The sequence below is a fragment of the Fundulus heteroclitus genome, unplaced genomic scaffold (genome assembly GCF_011125445.2).
Source record: "Fundulus heteroclitus isolate FHET01 unplaced genomic scaffold, MU-UCD_Fhet_4.1 scaffold_353, whole genome shotgun sequence".
NCBI lineage: Eukaryota > Metazoa > Chordata > Actinopteri > Cyprinodontiformes > Fundulidae > Fundulus > Fundulus heteroclitus.
This window is the reverse complement of record NW_023396763.1, coordinates 75,465-96,058: the sequence shown is the minus strand read 5'-3', so window position 1 is coordinate 96,058 and position 20,594 is coordinate 75,465. Positions and strand designations below refer to the sequence as shown.

Below are 20,594 nucleotides of genomic sequence, written 5' to 3'. Positions count from 1 at the left end.
TAAATCTGCTGAATTACTCTGAACGCCATGCAGCCGTCCACTCTGACAGACGTGTGTCCACGTTGGAGGGGTCCAAACGCTTCTCGGTTGCTTTTTCACGTCGACGGGGGACTCTTTCTCCGCCAGGAAACACAAACACGAACCAGGAGGCGTGGCAGGGAATTTATTCATCAGTCTCGCCCGGTTAACGTGGAGTAAAGTTCGACTAATGGTGGGGCAGAATAGAAATGCAGAGAACAGCCTGCTGTTTTACAAAGGCAGGGATCCGCTTACTGTGTCACTCACACGTATATCACAAAAAAAGAAGATTGATCGTCTGTGCATGAGTGACTCAGCCAAAAAAAAAAAAAAACGATTTTATACGCTTAGAAGGATGTGAAAATATCAGTGCTAGGATGAATGAGCTTCAGATTGCTCGTCATCATTTATATAAAGGAAGGTTTCTGGCTTTTTGTGGGGAAGAAATAACCCACAGCTGAATCTGAAGCACGAAGCGTTCCTTTAAAAATCTGTAAAGTGCGGCATGCATCTGGAGTCAGCCCCCGTGGCTCCAATTTGGAGTCACAGGGGCGAGATTTGTGTTTTTTTCATGTATATGCATCGGCCGATGCATGTGTTCGCCGATCAATTAGACCACTTAGGTTCAGATTGATCACATTTCTTTTTATTTGTTTTTTTGTTGTATTGCCTCAGGAAGATCATTTGCACGACAAAGGTCTCGTGCTGCTACATAAACTGCACAAAATCTAAGTGTTCAGTTTGTTTTTATTGTTAGCCATTTAAATGCTCTACATTGTTTGCTATCCATTGTTTTATTAAATTATATATTTTCGGTTTGCATTGAGACTCGCGTAACATATGTTATTATTGTGTCATTTTTACCACGTAAATGGGGGAAGAAAAAGATGCAACAGCTTCTGGAATCGGCCCCCCAAAAAAAATCGGCAGCACATATCGGGGATCGATCGATGTAAAAAAAAAAAGATTGGCCTTAAAAAACAAACCCTGTATCGGTCAATCCAGGAGTCCTTCACAGAACGGCTGGATTTCGCTAAGCTTCAACCACACACTGCTGCGCTCTACAGTATTTACTGATCAGGCGACGTTTGAAGGCAATTGGTAGCAGTGGACTTTATTTAGGGGCCTTTCAGAGTAGAGGTGAGTACAAATGTGCATCACACTTGCACAATGTGTTGGTATAATGTCGCATATAAATGCCATTATAAGGCGCTGAAGTTTGTAGCTGTAATGTGACAAATTGCCGAAACCCACCGGGGGTCAGAGTGCTCGTTGTGATTTTGTTTCTCCACTGAACCTCTGTGTTCGAGGTCTAGTCAGAAGGTTAGGGGAGGAAACACAAAGTGGAGGCTTAAACGCAGCTCCAGGCTCGGCTGACTTGGCCACATAAAGCGAGGACTCCTAACACGGCCCCATAATTACATAGGCTATGCAGCCATTTATTTCCCCTTTGTTATTAAGTCTTTTAAAAATGAGACATTTCCATTTAGAAAGTCTTGATATAAGCGGGCTTTAGAACTGCAAAATGCCAGCGCTTCCATACGCTTTGACTTTTAGAAGCAACCACTTAGCTGTCACTAATTTTTCTCTCTCTCCGTCTCTGAATATCGTATTTTCTAGCAGAACAGGCAACTGCAGCGGCTTCAAACACAAGAGACACAAAGCTGTGGCCCCTTTAAAGATTCATGAAGGGTCTCTTTTAAGAAATTGTGCATGTTAAACATGTAATGTAACAGATTAAAAGTACAGCACAACTAAAGGGAAAACTAAACACAGTAAATAGCAGCCTTCAGGTACTGTAGCAGGGTTTTTAAGTTTGAAGCATTAGAACTTCAACGTATCTCAATTGGATTTGTATAATCAGGACCAACGCAATGCAGGATGTACTTATAAATGAAAAGCATACACAGTTTTGAAATATTTCCATTTTAAAAAAACTAGGCAGTGCATTTGTATTTAGCTCTCTTTAACACTGTTCCCTCAGATAAAATCCTGTGAAACCAGCTGTTAGGAGTTCACCTGAGGGTAATTTAGTCTGAGCACCAATCCTGCTGTTCTGTGAGGGTGTCAGAGGTTTGCTAGAGAACATCACAAAGAACAAGCAGCACCATGAAGACCAAGGAACACAGCAGACCACAAAGAGCGCATTAAAATCTGAGAATCAGCCAAAGCGCCTATGGTAGGAGCTGTAGAGACCTGTTAACAGGAAAATTACTGGTTCTGCAACGCAAGTCGGACCTTTATACATCAGTGGCAAGAAGAAAACATTGTTTAAACAAAAAAAAAGCCCAAAGGAGTCCTCACGCTTTGCCTTAAGGCAACTTAGGAACGCAGATAAAGCATGGACAACATGGTGGCGGCACCATCATGCTGTGGGATACCTTTCTTCAGTAGGGACAGCGAAACTGGTCTGAGTTGATAAGAAGATGGATGGAGCTGAATGCAGAGCAATCCTGGAAGAAAAGCGTTTAGGTGCAAAAAGCAAGGGACTGAATACAAATACATGCCACACCCTTTTTTTATTTGTAAAAAAAAATAAAAAAAAATAAAAAATTGTCAAATCTTATTTTTTTTGCACTTCACAAATGCTGCTGCTTTGTGTTTTGCAGAAACCCAATAAGATATTGTTTAGTTTATGTTTTAACGTAACAAAATACAAAAAGACTAGGTGATTGAAATATGAACTTAAAGGATCATGACGTGATAGAGCATCAGGTTCCTTCTTCCTAGGGGGTGTGGAGCTTTTGTCTTCCAGTTTGCACCGGAGTATTTTGCTACTGCAGTAGCTGGAATAAGTATCAACGTCTCCAGGGTCGATCCATGATTGTTCTGGTTCCGAGAGGAGTGGGCTTTCTGATACAGGTTCAGAGAACTTAAAACAAATCATAATGGACTTTTCAATTTATTTTCTAATAGATCCTTTTAAAAGCCTTTGCAGATATTTCTCTCTTTAGAACAGGAAGTACCATATATGGACAATGATCTGTAATCTGGATCCACACTGATACCGTTACAGATAGGACTTTGTTCTAAATCTGGGTGTAGTGATGGACTCAGACCTGAACCTCCAAAAGCATCTAAAGACAGTTACAAGGTCGGCTTTCTATCACCTGAAGAATATTTCTAGGATTAAAGGACTGATGTCTCAGCAGGATCTGGAAAACTAATCCATGCGTTTATTTTTAGTAGAATTGATTACTGCAACGGTGTTTTCACAGGTCTGCCTAAAAAGTGGATCAGACAGCTGCAGCTGATCCAGAACGCTGCTGCCCGCGTCCTCACTAAGACTAAGAAAGTAGAGCACATCACCCCAGTTCTAAAGTCCTTACACTGGCTCCCTGTATCTCAGAGAATAGACTTTAAAATACTTCTGTTAGTCTATAAATCCCTAAATGGCTTAGCACCTAAATACATCACAGACTTGTTATCAGTGTATCAACCCTCCAGACCACTCAGGTCTTCTGGCTCCAGCCTACTCTGCATACCTAGAACCAGAACCAAACATGGAGAAGCAGCATTTAGTTCCTATGCTCCACTTATCTGGAACAAACTTCCAGAAAACTGTAAAAGTGCTGAAAGCCTGAGTTCCTTTAAATCAAGATTAAAAAAACATTTGTTTAGGATTGCCTTCGACTGTTCTAGTTAAACTGTTTTACTGAAACATCATTAGTTAAACTTTTTTAGTCCAACTCTTTTTAATGTTTGCTTTTAGTTTCTATTTTTCCATGTTCTATTTTGTTTCTACATTTTAATTCTACTTGCTTTTATTCTGTTTTATTTTCCTATATTTTAATCATGTAAAGCACTTTGCATTGTCTCTGTACTGAAATGTGCTATACAAATATATTTGCCTCACCTTGGTTTTGTTTTTTTCCCTTATTAAAAAACTTTTTTAAACATGAATATAACATATAAGCATGTGGGTGTTTATTGGCAAACAGAAAAAAGGATGGCGTCAGCACTTTAACTACAATGTTCGTCTAGGTAGGAAATAACTGAACAGTTTTCTCGTCACCCACAGTAGATAGGGTCTCCGTTGTGGAAAAAAAACCAACAAAAAACTTTACAGTAGGATTATGAAACAACTTAAGGATTTAATTAAACGAACAGTCCTAAACTTGGTTACACCATGTCACCTAAGCAAGGAGTGAACAGCCAGACCACCAAGGTGATCGCAGCTGTTTTGTGACCCTGAACTTCATTGGGTAGGAAAATGTTTTCTTGCTTTTGGTGTGTCCTCTGTTGGTACAAAACATCTGCAGACGTCCACAGATAACTTTCAATCCGTAACGGCTCTCTCCAAGCATACTTCAGTTTTTTTTCCCTCCACGTCTGAGCCAAGCGAATGAGTGTCTGACTACAGCGGCTGTCTATGTTGCAAATCAGTATTTTAGTTTTCTTTCAAAGCACCAAAATATGCAGCATTAAGTGGTGTGGGAGACGTGTCCGGGAAGAATCTTCAGTTTTATTACTGAAGTGCAGAAAACACGGAGCGATAAGCGACTTGATCTGGTTGTTACAGCGAAGAATCACATGCAGACTGGGCTCATGACAGGACGTCCTTAAACCCCTCCCCTCCACAGGGTGCCGGTGTGTTAAATCTCTGAATCGTTGTTCTCTGACATGTCTCCCCCCTAGCTGGACAGAACTCCATCCAAATCGTCACTTTATGACCCGAAATGCAAACAGCTTGGCACTCCAAAGCTAACACCATCACAGATTTTGTGTTCTCAGCTGCATTGTTTGCTTTTTGCCTTTTATGCTTTTCTACACGTTTGCTGACTGCAGTCACGGACATAAATATAGCTAGCATGAGCAACATGACTGAATACAACAAAAGTAAAACTGTGGTTGACAAATAAGATTTATCAGATTTAATCGTACTGAGTGATACACTCACCTAGAAAAAAAAGCACAACCTATGCTTAATATAATTCCTTTAAAATAAATTATTTGTAAAGCAGTTAGTAAAAGTCACTTAATGTTTTGACGACGGCTGTAGTCCCGTCAAGAAAAAAATTGGAATTTTATCAAGATGACAAACGCGAATAAGGATCCCAGAGATGATCAATAATTAAAAGCAAAGACTTCAAAAGTTTAGCTTAAAAACGTTTCTTTAATGAATCATCTGTAACTTTCGGTAAACAAAACTCTTCTGCACACCTCCGTTTTATTGTCATTTATTATGAGGAGCGCTTCATATCAAAACCAAGGAATAAAATGCTGGATTTCGACCTGCGTGCAGATCCATCCGTTCTCAGTGCACTTCTGGTAGAATTCATAGAAACGGACACTTCTGCTCGTTCCCTTCACAAATATATACTGCATCGCGTCAAAAGCAAAAGATGGTAAAACGCTTCATGATGAAGGGAGTCCAACAAGTGCAGCGTGTTGAAAAGGCACCGGAGCTTGGCTAGTCCACATAGAATATTAGCACATACACGATGGCATGATCACAGATAACGCGTTTAAAACAGCGGCTGGACGAGACAAGGAACAATATGGCTACTTTGGTTTCAAGCTTTATAAATATTGTAAATACAGGCGCTTGTAAATAACATTACTTCACAGTGGTGTTTCTCTCCCAGCTCTCTCCTTCCGTGTGTTTATGAAGCCTCTCTGACCCCTCTGCTGTCGAGCACCCTCAGCGACGCTGCTCCTCAGGTCCTTGAAGAGGATTAGCGTTGAACCCGGGGCCTCTTGCTACAGCCGAGCGTGTCGCGGGCAGGCGTCCGCGCGGCGAGAGGTGCCTGAGCGTGGAGGTTCACACGAAGGTTTTGGCCACCGGCGGACTAATGGGCGAGCAGTCGAGAGCCCTCGTCTGTGGAGTCCTCCAGGTCGGTGGCGGTCAGACGTCTGGGAGGAGCTGCGGCACGCGGGGGAAAGCATGACAAGCCGAACAGAAAGCAGGAGATTCTCCACACATTTGCTCAGAGTTTCACTACCTGAGGTTGCACTGTCTCGAAAAAGTTTTGCACATTTTGTCACTTTAGAACCACAAGAGTTGCTGTATTTTGGTAGGAAAAGAAAACACCAGGAGATAATGTGTAAAGTGGGGCATGTGTGTGTGTTTCCAACCTTTGCAGCACCTGCCAGTGTTTTGGGATTCGTTGCTACCTGCTTTGCACATATAGAGACTATACAGCTCCAGCTCGGTCCGACTTTCATGTTTTGCCACAGATTCTCTATTCTGATAATATCCTTTTTCTAAAGCCTGAATATGATTCGATCCGAATGTAGCTCCAGCTTCATGTTTAGCATTGATGCTGCCAGATGAACCTCCACTCTCTGCTGCCTCTAATAGATTTTTTTTATTCCTGTATTGCCCTGCTGTAGCTCCATATATATTCCATCAACTCTAACCAGCTTCCCCCACAGCATGATGCTGCCGCCACCGTGCCTCACTGTGGGGACAGGCTGAAAGGTGAAATATTCTCTAACAAACCTGTAAAGCCTCTTTACAACGCAGCTGCTTTTATACTCAGATTAAAAAATGTCAGTATAGGGTTTTGTTTTAATGTAGTTAAGAGGCACGCTACACTTTTCAGTCAGAAAACCACTTCACAACCACGTGTTGATCTAAGACATACAATCCCAACGAAATACATCAAGGTTTATGGTAGTAATGTGACAAAATGTGATTTAAGTTTGAGGGGTATGAATTTTTTGCAAGGTAGGGTATCTTCAGTTCTGTCTGAGGGACAGAGATCACAAGAACCCAGGTAAGGCTTAGCTTTGAAATTTCTTTAGTTTTTTTTTTGATGTGCTTATTTTCCATCTTTGCTCCTCAAACGCTCCTCTGGGCTTCTCCACCCTCCTGAGAATTAGCACCTACTCCTTCTTCCAATGTGTTACAGGTTAGAAAAGTGGAGCGAGACACAGCAGGTATGCATTGTATGTATTTCCGTCATGCTCTCTGAAATGATGGGTTGGAGTAACAGGGTCTTATTACCATTTTCACATTTGTGCTTCTAGAAGAGACAAAAGCTACAGACAGGCTCCCCTGTTCATATTTTTGACACATCTGTAAGTATTTCAATTTTAAACATGAAACAGTGTTAACTGTGAACAGCTGAGACGCATACGTTCACGTTTTTCAACAATACTGAAGGAGACGAGGCTCTAACAAAAGAAAACATCCATGCCTCTAACAGATTTACTAAAACCTGCTGCACTGAACAGCTGGACTGCTCTCTACTTAACTTGGCTGGGGTAAACCGAGGAGAACAAATGTCCTTATGAGGTCTAATAAAGGGCTGAGGAATACACACGTAGGCATGAGATGTAGATTCTTATTGCGAACGGAAAAGATTCCCATCTGAGAGCGAGGTATGATCAAAAGGTTGAGAGAGAAAAGAGGCGTACTCACAGAGACAGTCAGACCTCAGTGTGCTGCTCAGCAGCGTGCCGGGGCCTTTGATGGAAGAAGAGAGAGCAGCCAGTCTCAGACTCCTGGAGGTAGCATCCAACTTCTCCTCCTGGACGTTCAGACAGACGGCAGAAAGCCAAAAAGAACATTGTGTTGTCACGAGGCTTAAATGGTACAGATCTCGTTTGCTACCTCGTCCACTGTTCGGCCCGACGGAAACTGACATTTCGAAGCTTTTTTAAAGGACAAACGTCAGTCGCCTTCCTCCGGCGTGGCATCAGAGCCAAGACCAACAGCGCGCTTATTGAAACCTTTTCACAAAGATGTTGATTCAGCTGTGTGGCCACAGCTAGGCTCCAAGTTTGTGCTGCTGTTGCACTTCTAAAAAAATAGAAATAAAATGTCTCCCATAACGGTCAAACTCACACTCTGCCACAATGAGGTGGTGGCAAACTGAATGAACCAGTTCTCCCTGTTGGCACCGGGCATCACCATGCCGTGGTTCTTGGCGCCATGTTGGACCAGACCCTTTTTGCCATTTTTAGCCCAAAATCCCAAACTGCACGAGCGCCCGTGCCGAGACGTCGCTCCCCTTTTTGACGCTCAAATCATGTTTGGTTCTGAACGCAGCATTAGTTGGGAGGTGGCCGAGTAACCTCACCCAATCAACAAGCACTCGATATCACTGTAGTCGCATTTATGAGTACTCCTTTGTTGTTAGCCTTTCGTCCCAGACAAGCAGTTCTGATGTGGGTTTGGGATCGTCGTCAATAGTTTAAACCATCTAGCAGCTTGTTCTCCCAAACCTGTGGCACTCTCGGCACAGGTTTTAATGCCTGACCACAACTCTTCCAACTACACCTCCTGAATAATCTCCACATTTCTCTTTCTGACCATAAAACCTTTCTACCAGAGACATTTGACTCGTCACTCAGAGTTGAAGCTGTTGTATTTGGAGTTTGGGTTAGCACCTTCTCAGTGCCTTGCTTGACCACAGAGTATAATCTCTAGATTCTACCCAAGCGTCAGGCTAATAGCTTCGTGAGACCATCCTGATCTCGCGAGCTTTCAAGGTTTCACTCGCAGTTCAGTCTGGCTAATTTCCGTTAAAGAAAATTTGGAGCAGTTCACCAAACAAACGTCCAATCAGCGTTGGCTTTGAGGCGGGTTGAGGTGTGACGCAACGAGAAGCGCGACAGTTCAGTCTAAAGAACATGGCGGCTTCAGCCGATGAGACTAGCGTTAACGTGGCTATCGAGCAAGTTTTATCGGAATTACAGAGTATTTCCTCACTGAAAGAAGAGCAAAACACTGCTCTGGAGGCTTTTCTCAGAGGAAAAGATGTTTTTGCTCTTCTCCCGACTGGTTTCGGCAAGAGCTTGTGGTTGTGTTTTCGTCGTCTCTGCTAGTACGTCATATGCTTCGTTGATCTGATTGGTTTATTTGGCCCGTCTATCACCAACATAGGCCAATCAGCTAACCAGTATTTTCGCCCCTTCCCAAAATTACTTCAACGGAAGGTTTCCAGATGGATATGCGGAGCAAATCCATCTGGCGGAGTCAGGTTACCAGGCTAATGGCTGGAAACCACCCAGTTTTAGTGATTTAGATGGTTTCATTAATCCATCCCAACATAAAGTACAATTTAAAAAAAAAAAATCATAAATAGGCCCAAATTAATACGGCATACCTGCCGACGATGAGAGCACATAAACGTCTGACTCTAACTGTGTATGGGTTTATTGTTACTGATCAAAATGTAAATCTGTGGATGTTTCCTTTCATCTGTTTTCTTTAAACAAACCACAAGTGGGCAGCAGCCATTAAGCTGATGCAAATGTCACTTATCACTTATCATGGGAGTCATTAAGCAAAGTGAGAGGTAATCTAGAAGAGCAAAACCACTTAAAGAGTGACTGTAAGACCATTTAGAGGAGGTTGCAAACTGCTGATGGCAATCAGCTGTCAACAGTGATGTCTTAATGGCTCCCCCGACTGTTTTTCCAGCAACGAACACGAACGGGGGGCAATTAAAGGAGACTGGTAATCTCCAGGTTTCATTCGAGCGTCCACTTGTGCTGTTGCGCGCCCGGACCTTCCACGAGGCATTACTGCCACCTGAAATTATTCATTTATTCATGGAACTTGTAAATGAGGTGCAGTACACGCATTAACTTGTGTGTGGGTGAGTTATTCATGAAAACGCTGTCAGAGTTAGAAAATCCTCCTCCAAACGGCGGCTGTTTGAACAAAGCCGTGCTATTAGCTGGACCTGGATAAGGAGAGCTGTTGTTCAGAAAGCCCAGGGTTTTTAGGGGAGAACGCTGTATGTGTGTGCGCACCTGTTTATCTGACCTACCTACCCTTTTAAGACCAACAGGCCTGATTTGGACCACAGATTGGCTTCACTGACTAAATCGAAGAAATTACCGAAAGTAAAATAAATGCCTTCAACCAGCTGGTGTTTTCTATAGCCGAGCTGTCCGAACTTTTTGCCATGTGGGTTAAAATTGTCAGGTTTGAAGTATCTGAGGGCCGCACAAATCTATACAAAAGTAAATTCATTGTGATTTATTTTTACCTACACAAACTAAACATGCAATATTTTCATGAAATGAAAAAAGCGGTCTGATTTGTTGAAGAGCTTAAATCTCTAAATCATATCGATCCGGAAAATAGATTACAAGAAAGGCACACAGTTTTCCACATGTCCTAAACAGCGCTTCATTAAAGAAAACAACTAGGATCACATCAACATCTACAGATTTTAGTCTGTTGGGAGAAATCTCGTAAAAATCATCCATCTACATCGACCACTTGTGCTGGTGGGCTCATTTTGAATCATTCTTGAACTGAGGTAGGGGGACCGCACCAAATCTCTCTAAGGGCCACACTTTGGACACCGTCTTCTTTGTTCACAGCCGTGGTGGGGCATCCGCAGGCAAAGCAAACTCTGATGGGGATAACTAGTATGGCACAACTTGTATCTCCATCAACAGTGGTCACTGGACAAGAGACAGGGACCACTGGACAAGCAGAAGGACTGTATGCGTCCAGAGTAAGGTGGGGATTACGAGTCTCCAGTTGCAGGGCAACATTTTGCACAAGGGAAACCAGCAGAAACACAAACTTGAAAAGACACCAGGCCGCGGGATCACCTGCAGAGGTATAGAGGTGGCCATGGTCCAGTTTCTCTAGGACGACAGACCTAGGCCGTCTTTGGTGACAAACACTGCTCTCCTTTTCACATTTCCTGCCAGGTATTTGGGCATCATATCAGGATGATATGCCACCAATTTGACGCTATTCCAGGCAAGTCGCACATGACCTAGGTCCTAGGGGAAGACCCAGAAGTCACTGGAGGGTTTATACATCCCTTCTAGCCTGGGAACACATTGGTACTCCCCAGAATGAGCTGGAGAGTCTTACTAGAGAGAGGGAAGCTCTTAAAAAGAGAATCTGTATATTGTGTTTTTTTTTATTGATTTTATTTTACCTTTTTTAACTTTTTAAAATCTAAATAAGGTTGTTTCAAAAATGAAAGGTTCACCTTTGTATCAATGTGGCACAAAATATAACTTGAAATCCATTCCTTCCTCGAATAAAGATTTTGTTCTGTAAATATGATCAAATTATTTTTCTAAAGGATGTAAGCCTCCCTAACAAAGCATTTAGTCCACTAAAACTAAACTGACCGAAACGTGACTAAAACTAAAGCAAGTTTTAGTCAAAAGACTGAAGAAGACTAAATTTAAATCTCCCTCAAAAGGAAAAAAGAAAAAGCACACAGACTGTTTGAGCTTAATCTAATGACATGATGAAGGCCTTTTTGCCCAAGCCTCAGAGTCTCAGAGGTGTGTGCAGAAAGGTCAGATTTCTGAGCGTCTATAACGACACCTTATGTTTCGGTAATAGTTAACTTTAGGGATAGCGTAAGTGGCAGATGGTGTTACTTGAATGGAAGTCAATGCAACGGTTTAACAAAGTGAGAAATAAAACGTGTGTATGTGGGCGTCTTACTCTGTACTCTTGGATTCTGCGTTTGGACTCGTCCAGCTGGTGCTGCAGGTTCTGGACGATCTCTCTGTATTTAAAGTAGCGCTGCTCTACAAACTCCTTCTGTTGCTGTGATTCCTGAACAAACCAAACAGAAGCTGTCGTCGTAATCCAGACGTGAGACCCTGCTTTTTTTTTTTTTTTTTACAACCGAGCTGGAGCTTCCTTTAGTCTCGCAGGTCCTGAGCACAGAATCTAAAAGAGATATAATGACGATCCAGACGGACCTGATTTCAACCTACCTCCAAATATTTGAAGTCCTCCAGCAGACATTTCTTCTCTGGAATCGACTCCAAGTGCTCCAGCGCTACTCTCGTGTTCTGTCCACACACACACACACACACACACACACACAAAATTGGCGTAACAGGGAGGAATTTCAAGGGAACATAATCCACTTAATATCGCATATTGCCATCTGAATCTTGTAATTAAAAGATAAGAACTGCAAAGCTTCAGAACTTGTTTTTTTTTTTTTTCAAAAAAAAAAAGATCCAGTTCATAACGTACATCATATATATAACTCGGTGTTAGTTAATGATTCCTTCAAGGTACATAAGGTAGGAAAGAAAATCTAAGAATTAGAGATAACTGCATGCATAACCAAGAAACACCTGGATACACGAGTAGCGAGGATGGAATAGTCAAACACCGTGAAATGAGACTGTTCAAGGTTCACATTAAAACAAGATAACTTCTGACAGCTGCACGCTGATGAGAGATTTATGCGTGTTTTTGCTCTGCAGAGTCAAATGGCAGCTTAATGAAAGGACAAAGTAAAGCGTCCAAAGCTAACTCTGTTGGTTCTATAACATGGATTTTATGCCTTCCAATTTCACTGTGTGTTATTAGGCGTTGTGGAAAGATTATGCTCTTTCAAAGTAAATGAAAAGCTATGCACATAGAAACCTTTGATTGGACTGTTTGCAGATTTTCCTTTTTGCAGACACTGTGGCTGCATTGTGATTTCAGAATTAAAAAACATAGGTTTTTTTTTTAGATATTCTAAAGACAAGAGTAAAGTTTTATTGTCTTTATCAGAACCACATTTAACAGAATAGAAAATAAATACCTTTATTGTCCCACAGTGGGGAAGTTCGGATGTTAAAGTGTCAAAAACATACGTAGACAAAGACACCAGATTTACACACTAGATTGAATAATATGACGCTGAAACACTAGTCCATGCATTTGTTACTTCAAGGCTAGAGAGAGACTTCTGCTGAAAATTAACAAGAGATCATATTTCTCCAATTTTAGCTTCCCTTCCTTGGCTTCCTGTTAAATAAATAGAATTTATAATTCTTCTTCTCATGTATAAAGCCCTCAATAATCAAGCTCCATCATATATCAGATCTCTGATTACCCCGTATGTTCCTAACAGAGCACTTCGCTCTCAGACTGCAGGTCTGCTGGTGGTTCCTAGAGTCTCTAAAAGTAGAATGGGAGGCAGATCCTTTAGCTATCAGGCTCCTCTCCTGTGGAACCAACTCCCAGTTTTGGTCCATGAGGCAGACACCCCGTCTACTTTTAAGACTAAACTTAAAACTTTCCTTTTTGATAAATCTTAACATTAGAGTGGCTCATGTTACCCTGAGCTACTTCTATAATTATGCTGCTATAGGCTTAGGCTACTGGAGGACATAATAACCACTTTCTCTCAACAAGAGATATTCTTCTTCTAATGTCCAATTACCTTTTTTACTGTTATTTCAGCTTTTAACTGTATATTCTCGCTTTTTTTCTCTTCATAGAATTTGCATCTGACCAGGTGATCCGTTTGGCCATCGGCTGAGCAACTCCTGCCAACAACTTAACGTACTCCAATAGATGATGCTCATAGCCCTTCCTTGTTTGACCCTGTCTCTCTCTCATAAACATAGCTATTGGCTGATCCTTTACTGCAACTAATTGTATGTCTTCCATCCTCTAGACTTGAAAACTGGCTCAGAGTTTATCTACTTTAACTGTTTCTCTCGTAGATGCAGCCACTAAAGTAGCTAGTTCTGACATTGTGTTTTTACTTTTCTCTAACATATAATGTGCTCCTCGGTCAGAGCTCCTGTCCACTTATTGTGTCTCTGCCCTAACCCCCAGTCAGGCGTGGCAGATGGCCGTTCACACTGAGCCTGGTGGTGCTGTAGGTTTCTTCCTGTTAAAGGGGAGTTTTCCTCTCCACTGCTGCCGCATGAATGCTCGGTATGAGGTATTGCTGCAAAGTCAACCACACATCGCAAGCAACTGTCCACTGTGGCTACGTGCTCATCTAGGAGGGGTGAATGTAGCAATTCAATGACTTGATGCAGTCTGCTGGGTTTCAATAGATGGAAGCCTTTTTAACTTTTCACTGTCTGTAAGATTTGATCAAACTGAGTTTGTAAAGTGCCTTAGGACGGCATGTGAATTGGTGCAATAGAAAATAACTGAACAGATTCATAAGAGAGGTGCCGAAAGAGGAAGGCTTGGAGGTTAGTTGGCAGAATAAAGCCTCATCATATAACAGAAAAGGAAGTACATCCATTTTGGCTCAGATGCTGCTTACTTTCTCAGAACCAGTTAGGGTTCTGCTCAATGTTCTGTCGGGTCTCTAGGCACCGTCTTTCTTGGCCTGAAAGGTTTGCCAGCGGCTGCTCACCCAGCAGTCTGCTAACCAGGGAGTTTACTCGGAGGCTAGCAGGATGAGCAATGTTTTCTTTTTTCCTTTTTCTATTGAAATTCAGAACTTTAACAATCTATAAACCCATTCAGCTGAAAGATTTTGGTAAATAAAACAAGGAAATCAAATTTTAACAAAGTTGAGCCAGGCTTGGTTAGTCTGTCTGATGTGTTGTCTTGGCTTGTGCTGGTTGGTCAATCAATCAACTCTTCATCCCTCCGTTGCCCTCTACATCACCAATTCTGCTCTCAAAAGCACACACGCGTCAGCAGTTTTGCCAAGTCTACATTAGATAGCTGTTCGGAAAAAAAACAAATGTTTACTTTTCCAGAGAACAGACTGTTTGACAATATATATAAAAATATCACCGTCTGGAGAGATTTTATTACTTCAAGGTGTCATGTACTGAGATTTTGTCAGCAAAAGATGAACATTCATTAGTCATTTATCAGCTTATAGTGATTGGCATTTGGACAAGCTAAAGAGCATAGTGTGTGGAATTACAGTGGGGGATTTTTCACCCCCAAAACGCAGGGATGTCGTGACGAAAGTACGGAGCCCCCTAGAGGACACGGTAAATGTATATATTTTTTTGCATTCCCTCACACAACTTTGCCGCTCCCTCGCAAAAGGTTTTGCGTTCTCTCGCAATAAGCTAGTGGACAGTTCATGCGGCATATTGAACACTAGAAGTCTTTCTGCTACTAAGGCTTTTATAAAGTTTGTGCGTGTATGTTAACATCTAGTTAGGGAAATATCTGAAGTTTGATATAATTTCTTTAGGATACAAATGCACCACAAACACCTTGTGCAAAATGCAAAAGCTAAACATGGGCTATCCATCCCATCCATTTTCCAACCCACTTAATCCCTCATGGGGTTGCAGGGGTTGCTGGTGCCTATCTCCAGCGTTCAATGGGCGAGAGGCGGGGTACACCCTGGACAGGCTGCCAGTCTGTTGCAGGGCAACACAGAGACAAACAGGACAACAACCATTCACGCACACACTCACACCTAAGGACAATTTAGAGAGACCAATTAACCTAACAGTCATGTTTTTGTACTGTGGGAGGAAGCCGGAGTACCCGGAGAGAACCCACGCATGCACAGGGAGAACATGCTAACTCCATGCAGAAAGACCCAGGGTTGGATTTGAACCCTGAACCTTCTTGCTGCAAGGCAATATATACTTATATATTGCGAGGGACGCAAAAGTATTGTGTTCTCCGATTATCCTGATGGGATTGTATCCGAATATTTAATAATTTTATAGAAATTCCAAGCGTACTCCAACTTGTAGCAATAGCTGCATGGCGGAGTGACAAAATTAATGTCGCCTGGTCGATTGGAAATGCAAACAAGGACTTACTCAGCACAATCTTATCTTTTCATCAGCAGAGGATTCTGGCTGCGCTGTCACATTCACCCCTTTGCTGTTAGTTCCTGAAGCCGTCCTGCTACCACTCAGGGGTTGGAGTGATTAAGCAGCAAAGGAGCTGGCTGTTAGGAGGCATTGCTGACTGTCACACTGAATGGCACGCTGACATATTAGTAAGATTTGCTGGGTAATCCTCAGCGCCAGGGCTGAGTGGAGAACGGGTCGATGTGTCCTGCTGCTGGCAGAAAATGTGAGAGTTGATGGAGGTCCAAGACACCTCCTCTTCTCTCTAGTAAGAGCTAACCGAAGGCTGAAGCTGACAAGCATGGAGCATAATTGTGACAGATGCTCGGCGGGCCTTGGACAGGTTCGTACATTTATTTACTTATTTTTAAGGCAGTTAAAGGTGCCTGAGTCGATGCAACCTTTGATCAGAGCAAACGACTTTCTATCTGACATCTAATTGCTGATTAAGGATGTCGGTGGCGGCCATTAATAGTGTGGATGATGGGATCAATATCGTATTGTCAGTAAGGCTCACTTCTGGGCACCATCAGCAAGACTTATAATGATTAACGGAGGCCCTGAGCCTTGAGTAAAACAATGTCTAACCCTGTGTTCGTCTTTATCGGACAGGAAACAAAGACAACTTTAGGTGCGAGGCGACTACATAGTTTAAAACATATGGAGCTTCCTCTTCCAGCATTTTCCATATCAATATGAAACAGAAGTCTGGAAAGTAGAAGTCTGACTTTCGAAAAAGAAATTGTTCAAATAAGTAGAGTCAGTTTCAGACTGATTATACTGTCCAGATGAATACGGCTGCACCTGCTGGGATTCATTTTGAAGTAATTTTCTAAAGCTCATCAGTTGATAACAGGCTGATTGTGGTGCAAAAAGGAGCTCTTCTTCTGTTACATCCAGTTCTGGGATAAGAGTAATGCACTGGTTTCTGATGGATATAATAAACCCACCTTCCAGGATCACTGTGGTGATTTCTGTAAATATCTCAAATTAATATAGTAATCTGTTATCTTATGAATTAAAGCTTTGATATCTCAAGATAACGACTTAACCCTTAAGTCACAAAATCCAGGCCAAAGGTCTCAAGATGATGAGAAAACGGATCTGTGAGCACAGAGTTTAGAACATTGTTTAGCCATAATGAAAGGATTAAAGTATAACTCCACATATAATTGGCTCAAAATCTCTTATCTTATCACACATGGCCACACAATCTTGACGTTTTGATATTATGAGTTGAGAAAATTGAAGTTTCCACAGAAAAATACGCCCAAGGTCTCGTTAGCTCAAGATGAAGCTGAAACTGTCATCGCTAGAAAAAGATTATGTAGACATAATGAGCCGGTAGGACTTTTTACCCCCCAAAAAAAATAGCTCAGAGGTAGTTATCTTCAGAAAGCAAAAATAATGAGACTGTTGTGGTGAGAACACGGTAATGGTTTTCATTTTGTTTACCAAAATAAATCACCTTGGTATCATTTAGCGAGCTAACAGACCTGCTGGAAGAGGCTGCCGTGTTTCTAATACAGGCTTTGTTTTGCTGTTGCTGAGTAACTAGTGTCTGCAGTCAAAATTTTATTTGAGGGCGTAGGGGTGATAGCTCCGAGACGCGGCAGTCCCAGGTTCAACTCCACCACTTTCTCAAACCTATTTCCTGTCAATCCATGTTCAAATAAAGACTACTGGTGCTACCACATAAATGTATACAGTTGAATTTGAGAATATTACTGTTAGAAAGTAATCAATTTTGTAAGAGTTTTCCCACTATGATTCTAAATCTTTTTTGTAAGGAAGTCCTGGCCATTTATAAATCTGTGTGCTGCTTCTGGACTGTAAACTGTAAATATCCTGTGCTACATTTGCAGAGCAGGCAAATGCGACCAAAAACTCATCTTTTTTGCACATCTGTGACCCATATACGTGTCTTTTTCATGGGAGTGTGAATGGCCCAATTCCAAACGTTTCAACCAGAAAAATCCGATTTGTGCCACTTCCACATACTAAATGCGATGCGTATTGAATAGTTTCCAAAGCGACTGCAGCCTGAATGGTCATGTTGCATTTCATCCGTCCTTTACGTCACTGTCCTTGCTCTCACTAAGCATCCACACAGATGTCTCTACAGCAATAGCATTCACGGCTCAACAAAAGGCCAATTTTAATAGCTGCGCTTCTTTTTCTTACTTTTCTTCATTTTGTAACGATGTGGTCTTAATATTGTCGGCCCCCACTGCTCAACAAATTCATAATAACAGGGAGATCCTGGTATTGACTGTTATGTTTTTTTTTTCTTTTCTTTAAACAAAGCTTTTGTTGAGCACTTACAGTAACAATTATATCCATTGTTGCTTCCACAAACACTGCACTGCTGTGTGAGAGGGACATTTTGCAAAGGAAAATCAGAATTGAGACCTGCACCGTGAATGCAGCCCTAGTCACCAGGGCCAAGGGTAGAATCTAAGGGTTAATATTTTTGGAATTATTTAAAAAATATTGTCAAAATATTAATGGGGAAAATCAGATAAGATTTTAAAACATTTTCTTTTAACATTGAACACCCCAGCTTTACATATTGTTACATAGATGAGGCAATAGAATTGTTTCTGACAAAAAAAAAGCTTGATATATTGAGAATATGAAAACAAAGGCTGATATATAATTTCAAGAGATCAAAATACTAAAACTTATTGTGACCAAATCAGCTTACAAGTTTATCTTGAGGTAAGACAATAAACCTTATTGTGTTAAAAAAGAAAAACATGCCTGTACTCTCATTATCCCAAAAATAATGAGAAGGTGAATCTGTTATTGGAACAAAGGAGCTTAAGATCATTATCTGCTGAGTAAAAGTGATATAATGAAATTATATGCAAACTCATTATCACGACAAAATGACACAGATATTTTGAGACTTTGCTTTGAGATAAAGCGGCTGAACATTTTCAAAAACTAAAGAAGATTGAGGTCTTTTTATCACATAATGAGATAAATAAAATGTCATCACCAGGAAAGCAGCTTACAATGCTGTAACCCCCGAATAATGAGCTAGAAATTCAAATTCTTTTGAAAAACAACTAGACAGTGAAAAACCTTACAACATAATTATATGATATATGGGAAGTGTTATCACAAAAAGCTTGACATTTTGTTATTTTGAGATGAAATAATTGGATGGTTTCCTCAACAAAACAAGCTCGTGTCTCTTTATTTCAACATAACTAGACGGTGAAACAGCCATTAAGCTCATGATCTCATGATCTCAAGACATAAACAACCAGCCTCAAGATGTGTTAGTGAAAATTCATTTCTGTGCATAACATTTGCTTTGTTTTGTAAAAATGAAACACCAAATCACAGTGTACATTTGAACTTGTCATAAATGGTCTAAAAATCAACTGCAATGTTTAAAAATTCTTGCATGAAAATGTCACCTAAATCTTCAGGCGAACCTGCTTTTATGGTTGAATAGACTTTGTAAAGTGCCTTGAGATGACATGTTGTGAATTGGCGCTATATAAAAAACTGAATTGCATAAGGCTGAATTAAATCGTGTTGGAACTAATTTAACTTTTTTTTTTTTTTTTTTTTTTTTAGAAAACCTTAATTAAAGTTCCATAATAATATTCCACAGCAGATCAACACTCACCATCTCCAGATCCAATACACGATCCTAAAGGAAAAAATAAAACACAGCAGTTTAGGATTAAGGATAAATCTAAACCTAAAGAGTGAAGTTCAAACAGAGAATGCCTGCATGTGTATAAAACTGAGTCCAGGTAACAGCTAGGGATTAGTAGGAAGAAAGGAACCCAGTAGATGCACGTGGAGGTGAGAGAGAAAAAAAAAACCTGAAAGGAGAGAGGAATAGGGTGTTCTAACATAACAAGGAAAGTAAACGGTGTGGCTAGGGACAGTCTGTAGCACACAACAGACTTCTTATCACGCTCACAAAGACAAAATGCTCCATCCTCTCCTCCAGCTCCTGACTGATGTTCCCTCGCTAACGATGCATAAGTGATGCTCTGCCTCTTATCTGCCACTCAAACGCACACCTGCTTCTCCCCTGCAGCAGGCTGCCTCTCTCCCTCTGCCTGCAATGTGTTGATGGTTTCTAACAAGGGTCCTTTATTCTCCTAACGCTTTGTCCCCCCCACCACCACCACCATATCTTCTTTTTTCTCAACTGTGTCCCTCGTGCTTTCGGTTTTTCTGCCTCTTCACATGTAAATCATCCTTGCAGACGCTTTAGCGTGTTTATGTGCGTACACACATCTGCTTTGCATTTTAATGGGGTGTATAAGCGCCTGCGAGGCTCTGGGGGCCAGCCCACTCCGGCTTAGGTGAGTAGGTGGCCTGCCAAGTGGAAAAAAAAAAAAAAAAAAAAGAAAAAACGACAAGGCCTTGAGTGACTTTTAAACTCCAAGGCCTCGTGTCTGCAGTAATTAGCTATTTGCTCAAGCAAGCCCTGGAGGCGTCTGCCAGGCTCACAGCTGTGCAGTAATGGCGGGAACAGCATCAGAGAAGTCTGATTCCTCTGAAAAACAGCTGACATGCTGAAAAGACAAAGGGGAAAACGTGTTGTCTCGTTCTGAAGTGGAAAGGGGGTGAGATGGAAAGGGAAAAGGAGAAAAAAAAATGGTACAAACAGATGCAGCACAGATTAATGGAAAAAAACGTGAATCTGACCTGAAGGCTTCTCATTTCTTCCTCCTTCCTGCGACTCCTCTCCAGCAGCTCTGAAAGGAGGAGACTTGCAGTGAGATAAGATGCTGCCGTTGATAAGCAGAGCTCTAACGTCCATGTTCACTTTGAAAACTGTACCTGAAATCCAAGCTTACTTTGTTAAGCCAGAGTATACGCTACTCGTTAACAAGTTTCGTTTTGCCCACCCGCATCCAGCCCACCCATCCATCTCGGATGCTGCGAAATCCAGCTGAGACAAAAATGGTTGTTTCCCGGGGCCCGTAATTAATAATTTCAGCAAATGTTTGTGTGTGCACAATTATTTTTGGCCATTGAAATTATTTTGTAGCTCAAACAAATCTGTGATTTTAACTAAAGGTCTAAATGCATGCCAGGTTTTGTAAAGGTGT

At 41.5% G+C, this 20,594-nt stretch overlaps 1 protein-coding gene across 3 annotated transcripts in view; it reads right to left on the bottom strand.

Annotated features, from left to right (window-relative positions):
• Positions 1-5,114: 5,114 nt before the first annotated feature.
• LOC105930634 (centrosomal protein of 128 kDa) overlaps positions 5,115-20,594 on the bottom strand; it is a 74,700-nt gene continuing 59,220 nt past the window's right edge. For all 3 annotated transcript variants that reach the window (XM_012868928.3, XM_036130375.1, XM_021319669.2), the window contains 6 exons: positions 20,188-20,237; positions 19,148-19,171; positions 11,686-11,763; positions 11,408-11,521; positions 7,388-7,496; positions 5,115-5,884 (listed from right to left, as the gene is read on the bottom strand). In XM_012868928.3, coding sequence (XP_012724382.2) covers positions 5,811-5,884; positions 7,388-7,496; positions 11,408-11,521; positions 11,686-11,763; positions 19,148-19,171; positions 20,188-20,237 — 449 coding nt within the window. In that variant the 3' untranslated portion in view covers positions 5,115-5,810. The remainder of the gene's footprint in view (positions 5,885-7,387; positions 7,497-11,407; positions 11,522-11,685; positions 11,764-19,147; positions 19,172-20,187; positions 20,238-20,594) is intronic.